The following is an 18,022-nucleotide window of genomic DNA, read 5'->3' as shown; positions in this document are numbered from 1 at the left end:
GTGATTTAGATTTCAGGTGAGAATTTTTGCATAGGGGATGAAAGTCTGTGGATGTCTGTGTCAACTGTGCATGGAAAATAGTGAAACAGTCTTAATTTTTGCATAACGCTCAAAACTTAATAAACGTGCTGCAATAACTGCAAAATAATCCTAATTCTAGTTTATAAAGTAGTTTTCTGTTACAAAATAAGTCATGAGATGCTATTTCCCTTCTGTTTAGCAAGGAGCTCTGACTCTTCTTCCTACCTCTTTACCTGGGGGTCTGTTGTGGCTGATTGACTTAGAGGTCTAAGAAATTTTGGTCTCTGTTTGGGGTTTTCCAATACCTAGACTACTGCAAGGGGTGATAGTTGATTGATAGATGATTCTAAATGTATACGATGCTACATCACACCAAAACTTTGATGTGCCTATTTTACAGCAATATACGTACTACAGATCTTTCCTGTCCTTTATGCCTTCTCTCATAGAAATTAAGGACAGATGCTGGTCATCAGCAATATGAGACTGAATGCTGAAAGAAAGACTCATTGCTCCTATGTACAGTCTCTGAAAATTCCACTACCACTTGTCCAAACTGCTTAGCAGCAGCAATACGTCATGATATTATGGTATCAGTACCGCTGAAGATTCAAATAGTGTCACCTATCATAAGGTGTGTCTCTCTGATTGTATCTTTTCTAATATTCAGTAAAGCTTGAGCTCATGATGCATCTTTACCCTTAGATGCGACAGGTCCAAAATTTCCCTTTTGTCACTACGGCTATTTTTCCAAACTTGAAACTCAATTGCCTTTGAGACAATTGTTCTTTCTCATCAGAATTGGCAGAAATTGTTCAAGTGAAATCTAAAGTATCTGGATATGTAGGGCACACAGGTTGACTACTTACATTTTGTTTCCTACCGAGTTAGTAAAAAAAAAGTTGACCATCATTATCTGTAATTTTTCATCTGTAATCTTGTAATTTATTTTACTTACTATAACTGGGATGCAGTATAAATGAAATAACAGTATAAATTCTCATCTTTAAAGATCCTCTCCTTGTGCTCTGCCACATACACTTCCTGGCAGCTTACTTTTACTGGAAGTTCAACTTCTGATCTTCATTGTCAGCTGAGGATTAGTACTTAAAGTTTCAGTACTTTACCAAAGCAGCTCCTTTGGGATAGTGTGGATTGCAAATACCGGGACAAGGCCCATGGAACTAGAGATAAAATATTTTTAATTGAGGGAATGCAGCTGTGGAATAAACTTGGAGAGTTTCCTTGGAGAGTCAGGCACTGGAAGTTCCCCTTTTTCAATTACAACTGGCATGGTTAATCTTACTTTGAATGAGACCTAAAATTACCTGGGAAGTGTCGGCCTTGTCACAAGGGTGAGGAGCAGAAGGAAAACTACCACTGTTGTGTTTAACAGTATGGATTTAATTTACCTGCTTGATGCTTAAACATTAAAAAAGGAGTCCTGCTGATATTTCCAGTATAGGTGGAGAAGGTAAAGAAGTAGGTGGCAAAATTTATTAGAAGAATAATGAAGACTTTTTATGGAGAAAGAATGAAAAATTTAGCTAAGGATGTTTATTTTAGAAACAAATGAGAAAAACATGATGGGAATCTATAGACTCATAATGGTTTAAAGAGGCTCTTTTACAGCTTTTTTTTTCTAATACAAGAGCAGCTAATGAGAATGAGGAAAAAATACTCCAATATCATCACCAAAATGTTTGTATGACAGTTGTGGAAACTTCTGTTATAAGTTAGGATTTTAAATAAGATTCAGAAAACGGTAATTAGAACCTTCTCAGTTACATTGAAATAAAACACAGAGGGGTATCAAGATATTCAAAGGTGTAAAGTAATTTCCATGTGGAGTTATGAAGGAACCTCCCTTACTTATAGGTGACTAGTCTCATAACTGTCAGTTATGGAGAAATTAGGTAGCTTTGTCTGAATGATTTGGCCATTGTTAAACTATTGGAGAAATGTGGTATTCTCTTTATTTTTAAATGCTCCTCTTATTTATTATAGCTAAAAAGAGTGTTGAAAAAGTTCTAGATGAATCGAATGTGTTACTATATTCTGCCTGTTTAAACCTTACTTGGGACTTTATAGCTTTTTATATATTACAGATCGTAAAAATGCAATAAACAATTCAGTTAAAGATTAACAAACAAGGAGAAACAATTAGTCACAAAGATACCACTTCTCAGTTTAATCTTGCAATTAGTTTGAACTGCTACAGAAAAGGTAGAAGCAAGTATCTGTCTGTTGTTCTGAAGAAACCTGGAAGTAACAAGTACAGCCAGGAGTTACTGACTTCTTTTTTGCTTTATATACATATTGTCTAGCTTTATCCTGAAATCATTAAAACCACACAAGAAATGTGGTCACATTAATTGGGTCAGCCTTTAATTGGCCATATGTTCATCTTCTCCATGTTCACTTTTTCTTGTAGCCTTGCACAGGACTATTGTACTTAGCTGTTGTTCACTGCTACCTTGCCAGCAAAGAGCAACCTCACTGCTGCTAATAAACAAAGTTAATAAACAAAGGCTGCAGTTATTCAATACTGAGCATTATAAACAGAAAAAAATAGACAGGTAAGGTAATCCTGCCAGTTCCAGATTACAGGTAAGGTAATCCTGCCAGACTTTTTGTCTAGCTGACGTGTAATCTGTTGATTCATTCACAGAGTAATGTCCTACTCCGTTATTAAAACTGAGGGGTTTTTTTCCACATCCTTTCTTGTCTTTTTTACTGAGTTTTTGATTGTATTAAAATAAACTAAATTCATGACGTGACTTCATCTGTAGTTACAAACTTATTTAGGGTCATACCAGATTAATTAATAAATTCATTATGACATCAGAAAAGTGCAATGAGAGGAATATTTGCTATTTTATGGGGGACATCAAATAAGCTGAGAACAAAATGTGGTAAAGTATGAACTGGAAGCCTTTGCAGAAAGCCCTAGTAAATGGGGAAAGGAGAGAATGGAGCCAGGGCAGCTTGAAAACCTCATCTTGGCCATGTCTTTTAGTTCTAAGAGTGGCTTATGTGAAGTTCCCACCAGCAGAGAATTTTTGGTTCCTTTCCTCAGCGTGAGGCAAATGCTGTTAGGGCATAATAGGACATCTTCACCCTGCTCCCTTGCATGACAAGAAGAGACTGAAACAGAGATCTTAGTTTTGGATACTGATTAGGCTTTGCTGCAGTTTGCTTTTCCCACTTGAGTTACCAGTGAGCAGCAGCACTGGTATAAACCAAGGACAAGATCATTTAGCAGCCACACTCCTTTCTTTCAATTTTCTTAGGTCTTTTTCTTCTGTTCAGCATTTCATGCACAGGAGTGTAATTCACTTAGCTTTAGGGTATATATACACACTTGGAATGAAAGTATATGTTTTTTGTAATAGTTCTTTCAGTGAAATTATCAGAAAACATAATGTCCCATATGTGTGACCTGCAGTAATTTATTTTAACTGCATCCATGTCTTTTTAACCTAGGATTCAGATTTTGTCCACCTTGTGTTTTTCATGTGAATTCAGTAAGAGAATTGTATTGATAAAGAAATACTTCTGTGATTTGAGAAAGGTAGTATTTTTCTTAGTGTGGACGAGGTTATTTCTTTTGTAGGTAAGTAAGTCTTTCACCATGTTTAGGGCCTCCATGAAGTCCTTATTCTGTGACTACTCTATTTCATAGGCTCTTTAAACATGTTCTTGTACTTAAAGTTTCATCAGTGTTGATCTGTTCATATTTCAGGTTAATGAATATTGCAGAATAACTGAAGTACATATTCCTTAATATGTTAGAGAATGGGAAATGTGAAAATCAAGTTTTTTCCAGTTAGCTCCATCTGTAAAACAACTCAAACCATATATTAAAAAAAAAAAGGTGAAAAAGCTAAAAATTTCAGAGATTCATTTCTACTGACAATTTCAGGAGGATTTACTCTATGTTTAGAAAAAAAACAGTGAAATATCTTACTCACTATTTGACACTGCTGAACATGGCTGTTATTGTCATTATAAGGCTTATATCTAAACAAAATACTTAAAAAGCTAGCAAAAATTTCTGTATCTGTTAACTTTTGTTTTAGAGTTGGGGAAAAAAATGCATTTCCCATCTGAAAAATATAGTGCAGAGTTCATTTTCCCCTACATTCTTCACCTGAACAGATTAAAACATTTCACAAAATTTATACAAAGTACAACAACTCCCATAGGAGAGACTATGCACAGTTTTGAGATAAGCTTGGGAGTTACTGTTCCTGCCTAGATTGTGGAAGACTGGGATTCAGGGCAGGTAGAAACTGAAATTTAGGTCTCTTACATTTCAAGTAAATACCCAGACAAACTGGATTTTATATATCTTCTGTTTTCTGGACATTAAAAAAAAAAAAGTTAGTGAAAGTTTAGCTAAAACTGGTACTTTCAGCAGGAAATCAAAGTAAGTACCTCAAATGAAAAGCCATTTAATTAGAAAATTCTGACTAGTTCTTTTCAATATCTTGGCTTTCTCCCAGTTATTGTAAATTCTGAGGCATAGATTAAAAAGTAGCATTTTACTCTACAGTTGTAGTTTTTAACCCTTTCCAATTTGCATTCTCTAAATATTTTTTGGTGGAATTTTTTTCCCTAAAGTTTAAGCTTATACATTTCACTTAGGTAGATGGCTCTGAAGTTAAACCTACTGACAGTAGAAAATAGTTAATAATTGTTTATTTGAGGAAAGCAGACAGTTAAAATAGTACGTCAATTCTAATGAGACAGTAGAGATTTCATTTTACCAGCAAGAAAGTTAAAGTGCTGTGGGTTAAGTGAATGTTTGTAGAGATCTCTGCTGACATCTAGTTTCTGTCAATATTTCATTTTCACTGATATGAAAGCTGAAAACTGAATTGTGAATGGCATCAAGACTGTAATTGTGTTATCTGCCTGGGTATGATAATCCATTAATTTTAAATAGAATTGGATGTGAGGTTCTTGTTTGAAGTTAGGCTTGAGTCTTTAATTTCTTAATAATTTTTCTTTGTCTGTTAGACTTAAAGTAGAATCATGGTCTTCTGAAGAGGAGTTTTATATGGTGCTTTTTCTCATTTCAGTCAAATAATTGCAAAACTGCAATTTGTTGATTAAGAAAAGTTCTATTTTACATTGCTGAACGTAGTGTTTTTTTAAAAAATGACTTTTTTGTAGTCTCCACATATCGGTATGAAAGCGTAAACTCAAGGTTTTTCTGCCCATTGCATTACATGGAGCTGAAAATACGTGTGAGGTCATTGGTCAAACTTTGAGAAAGTTAATTATTTTCACAGTAGTTTATAAAAAGCTAAGTGAAGAAGTTGTTTTTTTTTTTTCTATTGGTAAAAGTTAAGTCACTTCTTTTTTTTTCAGCACTGCTGAGCCAAATAGTTGTTGTTGAATACTTTTCCCTATGTTTCTGCTTGAGTTTAGACTTCATATCTCTTGTCTTATTCCACAAAGCCATTGTCAAGTACGTTATCACAGAAATGCTGTTTGAAGGGGATCTCTGAACCAGCCTCCCACTCAAAGCATGGTTATTGCCAACACTAGATCAGGGCAACTTGAGCTTTGTCTAGGTGAGTTTTGAAAACCTCCAGTGATGGGGATCCCACAGCCTCTTGGGACAACCTGTCTTAGTGCTGCCCTGCCCTCCTAGTGAAAAAACTTCTCCTAACCTGAACCTCCCAATGTGCCATTATAGTGCCTTTGCCCCTTGTTTTGGAATTTGTGACTACCAGGAAGAATTTGGCTCTGTAACTTTTTCAGGTAATTTTTAGATTAGATAGCTGGTTTCAGGCAGGTGTTAGATCACTTAGTCCGTTCTTCTTCACTGCATTGAACAAACCCAGCTCCTGTATTCCCATGTTGCAGATTACATGCTCTAGGACACTGAACTTTTTTTTTTTTTTTTTTTTTTTTTTGTGACAAACTGGGCTTGTCCAGTTTGTCAACATCCCTCATGAACTGGCGGACCCCAGTCTGGACACAATATTCCAGGTTCAGCCTTGTCAGTGCCAACTAAAGGGAAAAATAACTTCCCTTTACCTGCTGCTCATACTCTTGCTAATGTAGTCCCACATGTAATTTGTCCAATTTGTAATGAGAGCACACATGCCACTGACTCATAGTCTGGTTTCAACCCTATTTTCCAGGGTTTCTATATCAGCAGAGCTTATGTTCAGTCATTTTTTTCCTAATCTCTACCAACACATGAGGGTATATGTACAAGAATAGTATCCATTCAGAAGAGAAGTGGGTGTACTCAGTGACAGGTTAGCTAGCACAATTGTAAAAGTAGAAAGCATTAAGTGTTTAATAGAGTACAGGGAAGAATGCTGTATGTTACCAGATAGTCATTGCCACCAGGCAGAAAAATTGTTGAATGAACGGACTTGGCAGAACTGAAAGTGAACAAGCCCTTCTTGAAGCCTGGATTCCAGCAACATCCGTGCTCCGTGCCTGGGAACAGGAAATAAGGAAATAATAAACCTTTGAGAGAAATGTAGCCAGGGAATGAGAAGTGTCTGCTACACTTAATCTGGCCTCAACATCGTGGATACTTGCTTAACAGTTGCCCTTCTAACGGCAGATTTTAAGCAGCTTTGGAAATTTCAGAAATATTTAAGTGAAATTTTGGAAGGCAGGAATCACTTTGGAACTTCCTGTCAGTATTAAGGATTTTTTCTGGTAAAATGCTGAAAGTTTTGTGGGCATTTCTGGAGGGCAGGAGAAAAGAAAAACTTCTGCACAATAAGAGACATCAGACTACTGAACTTGCTTTTCTTACTTGCCTTTCGCAGTAGCTCATGGATCATGAGAGACCCATGGATTGCTGGTTTTTGACTGATATTGAATTTCTCATTTCCAGAAAGGTGTGGGGAACCAAGAATAAGCAGAATTAAATTAACTCAATTCCAGAACAAAGCAAGTATTCCAGTAGAAACTATTTCTTGACCTTGACAGAGCAATCCAAGCTCCTACAAACTGTTGTTTTTGACAGTGAAAAGTCCTGTATGCAGCTGTCTTGGATATGATGTTTTACAGTACAAAAAAAGTCTTGACTAGTCATATAAGCCTCATGAACTTCACCACTGTAACTTCCAGCAGATACAAATGTGATTCAGGGAACTCATTGTCACAAGGGATGAAAATGAGCAGAACTTAAATATAATTTTTCCAGCCTAACTTTTCATTATCATTAGGTCTTTGAATAAACTCATACCAACTTCTTTTCCTCTAAAATTTATAGCAGTTATTAAAGTGGATACTTCTATTTTTGGAAACAATGTGGAAAAGGAGAGATATTTTGCGTCAGTGCAAATAGATGGCATGTGCTATTGAGGCCATTGTCCAAATACACATATATAAGGGTTATAGATATGCATTGCTGAGTTTTCTACTTAAATGTTCTGTTACTGTATGGTTTGATGTAATTATCTGGGTTTACAACCAAAAAAACCCTATCATGCCTAAGAATAAGATTTGTATTATGGGTAAGCATTTTGGCCTAAAATGCAGCTCGTCTGCAGAGCCTATTTTTTCAGTCTTACAGCACGGATCTTGGCCACTCACATTAACAGAGTAACTCGGAGGAGTACAGGGACTGGAAGTTGTAGTCGTGGGATACCTGAGCTCAGCTCCAGGCTCTGAAGTTTGCCTTGGTACTGGTTACTTTCAGTTCCCTGGTGACTGAACTCCTGAGCCTTCTCAGGCAGCAATGTTCTGAGTAGAGACATGAGTGTAATTTGCACAAAATGGAGTTTTATTTGCGTAGCGTTATCTGAAAAATATGTTATACAATTTTTACTAAATATGTTTCAAATACTGTGCTATTCTAAACACCTAATTATCGTTGGGTGTTATTAGTTTAGTTTTTGGCTTAAACCCTTGCAGGCTAGGTGATTAAAAAAATTACTAATCTATAAAATAGATGAGAAAATTTTTTTATGGACTTCCTAAAATGAATACTTTGTATTTTGTTTCAAGTATGCATATTCATCTCAAGTGGTTCTGCTCAGTAAGTAGAACACATATTGTGTGTAACTGATTATTTAATAGATTTTTGTCTTCTGTGTTTAATTTTTTCTGACAGCTATCAATACATGTAATATTTTTCTTGGAACAGAAAAAGATGTAACAACAAACTATTTTGGCAGACGATAAGTTGTTTGCTACCAGAACAAGAATTTTAGAAAACTACTCTGTATAACCTTGAAAAGTTTATAATTTGAGGCAAAAGTTGTGACCTTTACATAGATTCTTGTGCCCAAGAGGAAACAAAAGTGAAATTATTTCAGTACATGAGGCTTAAGAACTGGCAAAAGGCTTGTGCTTTTTATGCATCAGTGAGACTGGTAAGCAAATAATCATGCAAACAAAGGCTGTAGATTATAAGGAAGCCACAAAACTGAATGTAACCTAAAATAAACTTGAAGTTCAGCATAGATAATATGCTTTAAATGAAGAACGCAATGTTTGGCAAAATTAAAAGGCAAGCAAGGTCTCAGAGATTACATGTATTATTGATGGAAACGGGCCAGACTACCAACTACCAATTATATACTGTTGTCAGTGTAAAACGTTGAAATGTGCCAGGTTTCCAGATTTCCAAATCTTGTTCTCAACTTTGTTCAGCTCCTTCTTGTTAGTAACTTGTGTCCTGCCCCATTCAACAAAGAACGGTCAACAGTGAACTCTTTTTGAACCAGTGAGAAGGGAGAGGAAGCCACTTACCCCTGACTCCACAAGCGCCTGTTAGGGCAATGATGACCCTCACATCCATCCCATGGAGGCCAGAGACATGACCCCTCTCACTGCTCTGCTACAGGCCAGAAGGCTTATGCATGTGGGGAAGACAGGCTGAAAGCGAGACAAAAACACGCGACTGCTATGTCCTGAGGACAGCGTGTGGGCTCAGAATTGAACTCAAGTGACAAGAGCAGGTAGATTAGAAAAATGACACATAAACAGCATGAAGTGATCCTGCTTTCCCCCTTTCTGGAAAGGGGTCAGTGTCAGTTGAGAGCTCGAGGCAGCATTTTGGTACACAGAAGAAGAGGCATGATGGAGAGAGGGAGCTGCCTGTTTGTTCCTACAACTCCTCTATGGTATAATGCAAAGTACATTCTTAGGGCAGTTTTCCTGAAAAAACAAAGCAAATCCCAACAATCCTTGCCATATGTGTGAATACTCAAGGTAAAGAATTGTTTGAGATAATTTTTAACTGACTCAGTGTAATAATTGTTTTGGTAAAAGCCTCTGACACTTCTGATGAAATAATTTTGTATCATTAATTTATATTGGAACTATATAAAGGATATATTTCTGCATTAAGGAAGTTGGTCTCCCAGATTTAGGTTTTTTTCCAGGAGGTTATTCTTGTCCTGTCTTAGGCTTCATGTCTGTTTTTTAATAACCTCATCTCAAGAATCTCTGGAAGGATAATTCTAAAGAAAAATAAATCTCTTCTGCACTTTTAATTTTTTGGCTTAGTATACCATTTTAATGTTTCATAGAAAATGCTTCATTTTGGGGGTTTTGCTTGTGTCTGTTCAGGGAGCTAAAAAACTGCTTAAATTAGATTAATAATTTTTAGATTGCTAAAATTTACAGTCTCTGTTAGCAAAATTACGTGAGTTGAATTCCATGCTAAGAATTTAAAGATCACTGTTCAGACCCTTTTAAATCATAAGGATAAAACCAAAAGAGAAGTCAAAGTTCTTTTTGTTTTCTCTTTGTATTTGAATCTCTTACAATATGCTATGTCACGTTTTCCAGCCTTTTTCAGTGACTACAGGAGCTAAAAAATTATAACTTTTTACAATGAAAATTAAATTTCCCGTGACATCATTTACCTTCAGAAATAGGGGCTTTGAGAAAAACTGCCATTATAGAATGCGAAATGAGTCTGTAACTTTGGTCATAGTGAGACAGTTTTAACTATTATATATGCAGATTTGATTATTGTGGGCTCAGAAATATGAGTGAAGTAGCATGCCTGAAAGAATCATTGCAGTTCTGTATACACATGGCAGCTGACTAGCAATGTGCTCCTAGTGCACTGGAAACGGAAGGTAAAATGTGTGTATCTTTACTGTCCCTGGATTTTACACCTAAGGTAGTCTTCCACCTTACATTTGGCATGAGATAGCAGTACTTATACAATGATATGAATGGCTTAAATGATTTATAATAACTTGTTAAGCTCAGGTAACTTGTTATGGGCTTGCACTCAGTGCTTGAAAAGTGATCGAAAAAGCATTTTAGAATCATTATTCTGTGTAGTATTGTTGGATAAATGAAGCTATATCAAGAGGAGATATTTGCATCTGTCTGGTGGAATTAGGTAAAAGTACACTTGGAAGAATAAATAAGATTCCCCCGCCTCCCCCCCCCCCCTCCCCGCACTATTAACTAGTTTATTGTCTAGTGCCATGGGCTCTTGGATCACTCAGCCCATGTTTCCTACTGTTGTGTTTGCAGCTAACAGCTGATCACATCCAAAAGCGAAGTTACTTTTTGTAACAGCTGGACTGTGTGCTGCATGTTATCAGTGTTGGGCCTCCTCCTAGAGTTTAGTTATAATGAAAAGAAGTAATTCTTGAATGTTACACTTCTGGAGCATCATAAATTAAATGTATTTGCTTTACTACAGTATTTCTCTCTGATTTGTGTTTTGAAATTGATTGCAATTTAGTGATTGCAAAGTATTTGTGGGCCTAAATAAAACAACTGTTAATGATCTCTTCTCTTCTGCAGAAAATTACATCAGCAGTTTGAAATGTACAAAGAGCAAGTGAAGAAGATGGGTGAAGAATCGCAGCAGCAGCAGGAGCAGAAGGGTGATGCCCCAACCTGTGGCATCTGCCACAAAACAAAATTTGCTGATGGCTGTGGCCATAACTGTTCATATTGCCAAACTAAATTCTGTGCGCGCTGTGGAGGAAGAGTGTCTTTACGGTCAAATAAGGTATGGTGTTATGAAAGTTTAGTAACAAGCTTCTCCTAAACTCAGTATCTCTTATTCATTGCTTATGGATCCAAATCACATAGCTACTGAAACGGATTTCCTTTAAGGAGGTAATGATACCTACTTTAGGGGCTTTTAAGATGTCTGTCCTAATTTCAAATAATTTCCATTTGCAGATGGATTTGTGACTATGGCTTTTAAGTTAATACATGCCGCATTTCTACCAACATTTCTACCAAGACTTATGAAAGTGCAATGCTTTGATTGGAGGATTGAGTCTCTGTATTGGAGACAGGGAGGTATATCTAGTGATCTAGTGATGCTAATATTGAGACTGATTATTACAAGTTAGAGCAAGGATTTGTTTCTTTTCTGCTTGCCCAGGCTCTTCTGTACAAGATTATTGTAAAATTAGTGTTAGAACAATATATACAATATATTATGGAGCTTTTAAATCTTTATTATCTATTATACATATGCACATATATTATGTATATGTACATATAAATATGCATACAAATGTAAAAATATTTTTAGGAAAAAATTAAATGCACTAACAATATAGAGTTACAGCTAGCATGCTGGTGTTTATTGTATAACAGCAGGTAAAACAACAATCTGAATTTTTAAAAAGTTGGATCACAGAGCAAAAAATTCAGCAAAACTGAGGTAATCACAGGAAACAGTTCTGAGATCAGTTTATTCAACATTTTAGATAAAATGTGCACATCCGATACATGTCTTTCAGATTCTGACAGATACTTGTAGAATATTCATGACAATACTCAAGGTGTCTTATGCTAGTCTTTTGTGGAAACACATCTTTTGTAAAGCAATATAATAATTCAATAATTTAATATTTATTAATATAATCGCTTTTCAGTATAATTTATTTTCATAAATCTATTTTTTCTGTCATATGTTCATTGCAAATATCATTCAATCTGCAAATATTATCTTAATCTTTTGGAAGGTAGGAGACAATGGTATAAATGTTATGTATTTCCTGGTCCAAGATTGAAAGGTAGGCTTAAAAAATGGACTCAAGTTTTCGATTGACAAAGTATAAATTAATCTGCTATTTCCTGATAATTAACGTAGCTGAGATTATGTGTAAATCTCTCAAACTGCCTTGGATTTTGTAAAGGTAATTTAAAAATTTTGTCTTCAGTAAGCTCACTTGTTTTTATTGTTTTTTTATAACTAAATCATGTTGCCACTAATAAGAGATAATAATTTCTGTATTAATTTCATCTGATTATAAAAGGCAATCAGGACAGATATTTGAGTCAGTATGTCTACATACTTAGAAACATAGAAAAAGTGCATTAGGAGGAAGGCTTCATCTCCTAATGAAACGTTCTGATACAGCATTTAGACTGTCCTCAGGATGGATCATGTGAACTTGGCAGATATTTGTCTGATTTCTCTTGACAGATTTCCAATGAGATTCGTCCACACCCTCTTAGGTAATTTGTTCCACTGCTTCACCATCCTCACCACAGAAAGCTTTTCTTACTGTCTAACCTAAATCTGTCTTTTTGTAAGCTGACCGCTCCATTCAGTATTATGAGTCTGTTCAGCAACTCTTCTCAGCTGGCTTTTTTTCTACTACTCTTGATAATTTAGTGCGATAAATAAGGTTTTCTGTGTCTCATTAATTTCTGTTCTAGATAATTTATGAATGTGCTGGACAGAGCATCTCTAGACCGATCCCCTGTGAGGCTTCACTGGTGATACCTCTCCCTTAAAAAAACCCTGACCATTTATTCCTGTTCTTTTCTTCTTGTCTTTTCATCAATTAAGTTTTCTCATGGATTAATTTATTTCTGTCCCATGGCAGCTGAGATTCTTTAAAAGCCTGGAAGCCCAACTCAGCAATATCAATAAATCCCATTTACTCACTTTCTCTGTGACTTCTTGAAGGAATTCTAACACATGTAACAGACATGAATTCCCTTTACTAAAGCCATTCTGACTTTTACACATTTTATCATAATTTATTCATATGCTTGCTAATTTTATTCTTGATTTTGGTTTCTACAAATCTGTCCAATGTGGATGTCAGACTCACTTGTCTATTATTCAGTTGACCTAATGCTGAAATTCCTTAAAAATGAAAAAATTGCCATAATATTTGCCACCTTTTATTCTTCTTGTCAATGAAAGACTCTGTATTACAGTTAATAGTTAGATATTTTAGACTTGAGATGCTTTACGCTGAATATAATCTGATTTTAAAAATTTGTTACTGTTTTTTTTGTTGACTCACTTTATAGCTTCTCTTTCTGAAATACCAGTTCAAAGTATATCCTCCCATTCATTCTGTATAAAATAATATTCTAGAGTAAGAATCTCTCTAATAACCATGAACATGAATACAAAAGATTTAATTCAGACAGACTGTGGCAGTCTCCTTTTAATGATGTCTTTTATGCCTATACACACTATTCCATGAAAATTATTTTTTTTTACCAGAATTTACCAGAATTCATTCTTTTCCATTTTCCTTAATGGATAACAACTTCAACTTCTTGAAGGATGACTTTAGTAACTTCCTGTTTTAGCTTTGCTAGATTTTCTTTGGTCTTTGTAGACATTTTTTGACAGGTTATATATGTCTGCTTTGGACCTTACATAAGGTGATTCTTAAACTGTCTGAAATGTTCTTTGATGGAGCTGTTTGATCTATTTCTGATCTTTTTCCTAATATCAAGTTTCAAGCCAAATCCATGCCATTTACACCATATTCTGCTACTAAATAGCTTAGTACAGACCAATGTTAGCAGCATGCATCTCAGAAGATGTAAAATTGCAAAGAACGCTTCTCTTTCAAAGGTCACAAGGAGGATGACTGCTTACAAGGTTCATGGTCATGAGTAGGAGCAGAGCATGGAAATGTTTGACTGTTGTCAGAGCATTAGATTAGGATTCTCAGAATGATTGAATGATTTATTCTTTTTTCAGTTTAATGCCTGAAATACAGGCATTAAAATTCCGTTCAGGTTGTACAAAAATTATCATTATGTGGGAATTCCTTTTTGATCAAACAAATAAAACTGATAATGGTGGTACTGCTGCTTCTGTACTGCTTATTATATTAGTGAATAGAGTATTCACCCAGGATGGGGGCTTAAATTTCATGGGAGTAAGGGACCTTGAAGTGTCATCTTTTATGTTTATGAACAATTTCAGATTGATGAAAACTGAAATAGTAAATCACATGACAGCAAGCCGTAATTGTTCTTAGTAATATATGTACCACTGATATACAAAATATACTACTGTTCTTTTTAAAATTATATACTGATTTATATAAGGAAATGCACACTGAGGCAGTAGACAGCAGAATGAGGTTTATGCAGCTGAGAAATTTACATGCTAAAATATTGGACAAATACAGCTTCCAGATAGATACAACTTTGTGTGCAGAGAATATAAATTTCAACAGTCCAGAATGCCAGTTCAGTAAACCAACATTTCACTTGCAGAGGAAGAAAACAATACTTGTCTGAAAACTTAATTTGACACATGCAGGATACCTTGTTTCAGGGTGTTTGGCAACCTGCTATCACCTGCAGCCACTGAAACATCCTTCTCTCTTTGTCTTTGAACACCAAAAGTAAGAGATTTTCAGTTGTTTTATAGGACCCAGCAACTGTGTGCGAAATGCATAAGGTGTAAGTAGGGAACTTCTCTCAGCTTCCTCTGGTTCTGTGAAAGCTTTGCATTCTGATTATTTCTCTGGGGCTATGTTTCATTTTCAGAAAACTATCAAGTTCTCTTTGTTGAATGATTCTAAGTGTAGGACTTGCAGTGTGACCATCTGTATGGAGTCACAAACCAAAATTTTAGCATGCTTGTGCTAATGCATAATCCATTCCATTCTGTTGACAACTGACAAGCACTGAAGAATTAGTCTGTCACAATCAGGATTTCTAAGTCACTAGGATTTGGGATAAACTCAATGATTTCCTGTTGCATACAAATAAGTTGGTCCTTAGGAGACATGGTTTGATTCTGCACTTCTCTAGAAAAGACATGTGTCATTGCAAACTTGAGGAAAGGGTTTCTCTAAACCAAGTGTGGGGTTTTTTTTCTTTTTTTCTTTTCAGTTTAGTCCATGTAACACCTGTAAAATCTGATAACCTACAACTGTATTCATCTTTCTGGAGAATCTCAGTACAAGTATCTCTGAAAGAAAGGAAAGACAGCTGCTAAATTATTCCAAAGACAATCTCTTATTTAGAAGTTGTAAATTCACAACTGGAGGCTGTAAATTTTTCCTTCTAATTAGGATGAATTTCAGATCTCAGTCTCTCCATGAATAGAATAGAGTTGGTATTATAAAATATATCAAAGACTTGCAATCTGAAATCTGGTCCTGACTATATAAGAACAACGTTAATGCCATAGTGAACATCTGTGATTGTTAAGACATCTCTAAACAATGATCAGCTCCATTATATTTGAAGTGACCAGCCTCTTTATTCTTTTGAAAGTTATACCCAAACTTATCAGGACTACAGTTCAGCTATTATACATCAGGGACCTTAGTACCATTCCCCACTCCTTCTCCAAATGGGGTTTGGCTGCCTGTGCTCACGGGCAGCTCTGATGTCGTGCAGCTATAACCTGGGATCAGCCTTGGGGAAAGAGCTGTGTGAGAAGGGGCTGCAATGAGCCCTCTTGGTTCCTCCAGCCCCTCACCTGGGAGCTGCTTTTCAGCTCAGGCACTCAGCCTTGGTCCCTGCCTGAGCCATAACCGCTGCTTGTCCGGGTGCCTTGCTGACCCGAATCTGTAGGCTTGGCTTGCCGGCTGGCCCCAGCTCTGCCTCATCACCATGGATCTGCTGGGGACCTGGATTCTTTGCTGACCCTAGTTACAGTCCTGGGCCCTACCCTGCTCCCCTTCCATGCATGCTGTGGGACACAACCCTGCAGCTGGGGGCATAGCCTGCCTCATGTCACCCTTTGTACCCTGCTCCTGGCCCTGGCCAAGCTGCTGACCCTGCTTGTGCCTGGACAGTATAGAAGGAGCGCGCTGTCCCAGCAAAACACTTCTTCAAATTTCTGCATTTAATAGTAGAGTAAAAACCTTGCCACAACTATCATTTTGAACCAGGAGATGTTGATCCTTTCTGGCCTGTAAACTTTTCTTGCAAATTGATGCCTAGCAGAAATGATATTCAGAATCTGTATTTCTGTATTGACACCTCGGGTTCTCTTGATTCTTCAAAAGCACCCTGTGATTTTAATACAAACTATGTGGATATGATCATTCCCTTCAAATGACAACTGCACAAACTATTTCTGTTATTAATTTTCTTTATTTGAAACTATTTTCATTTGGTAGCTCTTTTGAATCTCATTAAACAGCAGATGATGGTCTCAATTTCAACAGAGGCTAGGCATGTTTGAACTCTTCACTGTATTTCAAAGCTTTCAAAAACTTTAGAGGTTATGATGATCCTGACACAATGGCGAACTGATAATTTTAGACAAACTGATAATTTTAGGCACTTAAGGTGAAAAAATACTGTCTTGAAGAGTGGCTTTGGCTCATGCAGTCAGATGCCAGATTGACCTTCTAAGTTTTTTTTTTTTAAAGGATAAGGTGTAGATATTGACTCATTCTAGATTTATTTTGAGTATGGGATGGAATTCCAGTCATTTTGCTAACTTTTCTGTGTGTCTGAATATTCATGGAGTTAAGGCCTTTCCCCATAAAACTGATATTAAAATATACTTGCATTGTCATGTGGAATAGAACAAATACCACCGAAGTCTGATCGATTTGTTGCTTTTTTAGCATCAGTTCTTTGAGAACTGAATTGAATAATTTCTTATATGTCTTTGCTATTGAAATGACTGACTAGACTGTCTCTCATATGGTCAGTCATGTCTCTACTTGCATTGTACTGCTATGAACTCAAGAATGTTTGACAGCAATGTGGAGGCAGCTGAGAGGCTGGAGGTAGTCTTAGGTGTTTAGTAAAGCATGACGGCTTGTCTTGAACTTCACATATCTTTATGTTTCATAGCCTGTTTCTGAAAAGAGGCTCTTCATCCTGGACATTATTCAACATAGGTAGATTGCATGAACAAAGTCTTGATTACTGTTATGATCTCAGTGTGAATGACAGGATTTGGAGTCTTAACTGCCCTTTCAAAGCCACCAATTTTTGGGATTACTGCTTTGTGTTGGAAAGCTTACACTTATATGGTGAAGTGTTTGAGACTCTTCATTATGCCATTAATTTCTGAGAAAAATCTTTCATCTTCTTTTAATATATAGTTTAATATATAGTTTATAAATACTTATATATATATATTACTTTAATTGTTGCCTAAGTGGTGCTTGTACTTTGGGACATCATTTGAGCTAACGGAGAGTGAGACTTCTCTACTGATAATATCTTTGATAGATGAGAATTACTGATTAGCCATGACTTTCACTAATATAATCTGAGGGTTTAGGAAATGTGAGTTGGTATGTTCTCCTTGCTTACAGTCTTAGGATGCATTTAGTATGTGTTTTAGCTTTTCTGTGATTAAAGTTAAGTTTTGTTTTTGGAAACTCTTGATTTGAACACAAATTAAGATTTGGCAAAATGAGACAGTGATGGAATGGAACAGTATTACTATATCAATACTTATGAGCCAATAGTTTCTAACATTAGAACCTCATGGCACAAGAGTAGGTCTTAGAAAAACTCTCAAAACTCTTAAACTGTCCTTTCTAAAATATATAACAGTGTTGTGAGAGTTTGTTTCTATCTTTTAAATTTTTTACTTCTGAGTCGTCTCTATTACTGTTTTCTATGTATACTCCATTATGTTGTCATCTGAATTTACTTTTCTTGTATGAATTTACATTTCTTCTTGTATATTATGGTTTTACTCCTCGTAAGTGTTTTAAAAATCCTCATATCTTAGGTGAAAACTACTGAGTAAAAAAAATAGATTAGAACATAATTCATAGTATGAAGAGGTGCAGATCATCTGTGTGTTTGCAGAAGA

The 18,022-nt window shown here is 35.9% G+C and overlaps 1 protein-coding gene across 10 annotated transcripts in view; it reads left to right on the top strand.

Annotated features, from left to right (window-relative positions):
- Positions 1–18,022, top strand: part of RIMS2 (regulating synaptic membrane exocytosis 2) — a 494,921-nt gene that overhangs the window by 83,199 nt on the left and 393,700 nt on the right. For all 10 annotated transcript variants that reach the window (XM_072852067.1, XM_072852057.1, XM_072852056.1 and 7 more), the window contains exon 4: positions 10,789–10,999. In XM_072852067.1, coding sequence (XP_072708168.1) covers positions 10,789–10,999 — 211 coding nt within the window. The remainder of the gene's footprint in view (positions 1–10,788; positions 11,000–18,022) is intronic.

This window comes from Ciconia boyciana, chromosome 2, assembly GCF_034638445.1.
Source record: "Ciconia boyciana chromosome 2, ASM3463844v1, whole genome shotgun sequence".
Classification (NCBI taxonomy): Eukaryota; Metazoa; Chordata; class Aves; order Ciconiiformes; family Ciconiidae; genus Ciconia; species Ciconia boyciana.
Note: the sequence above shows the minus strand (reverse complement) of the source record. Positions and strands in the feature narration are given on the sequence as shown.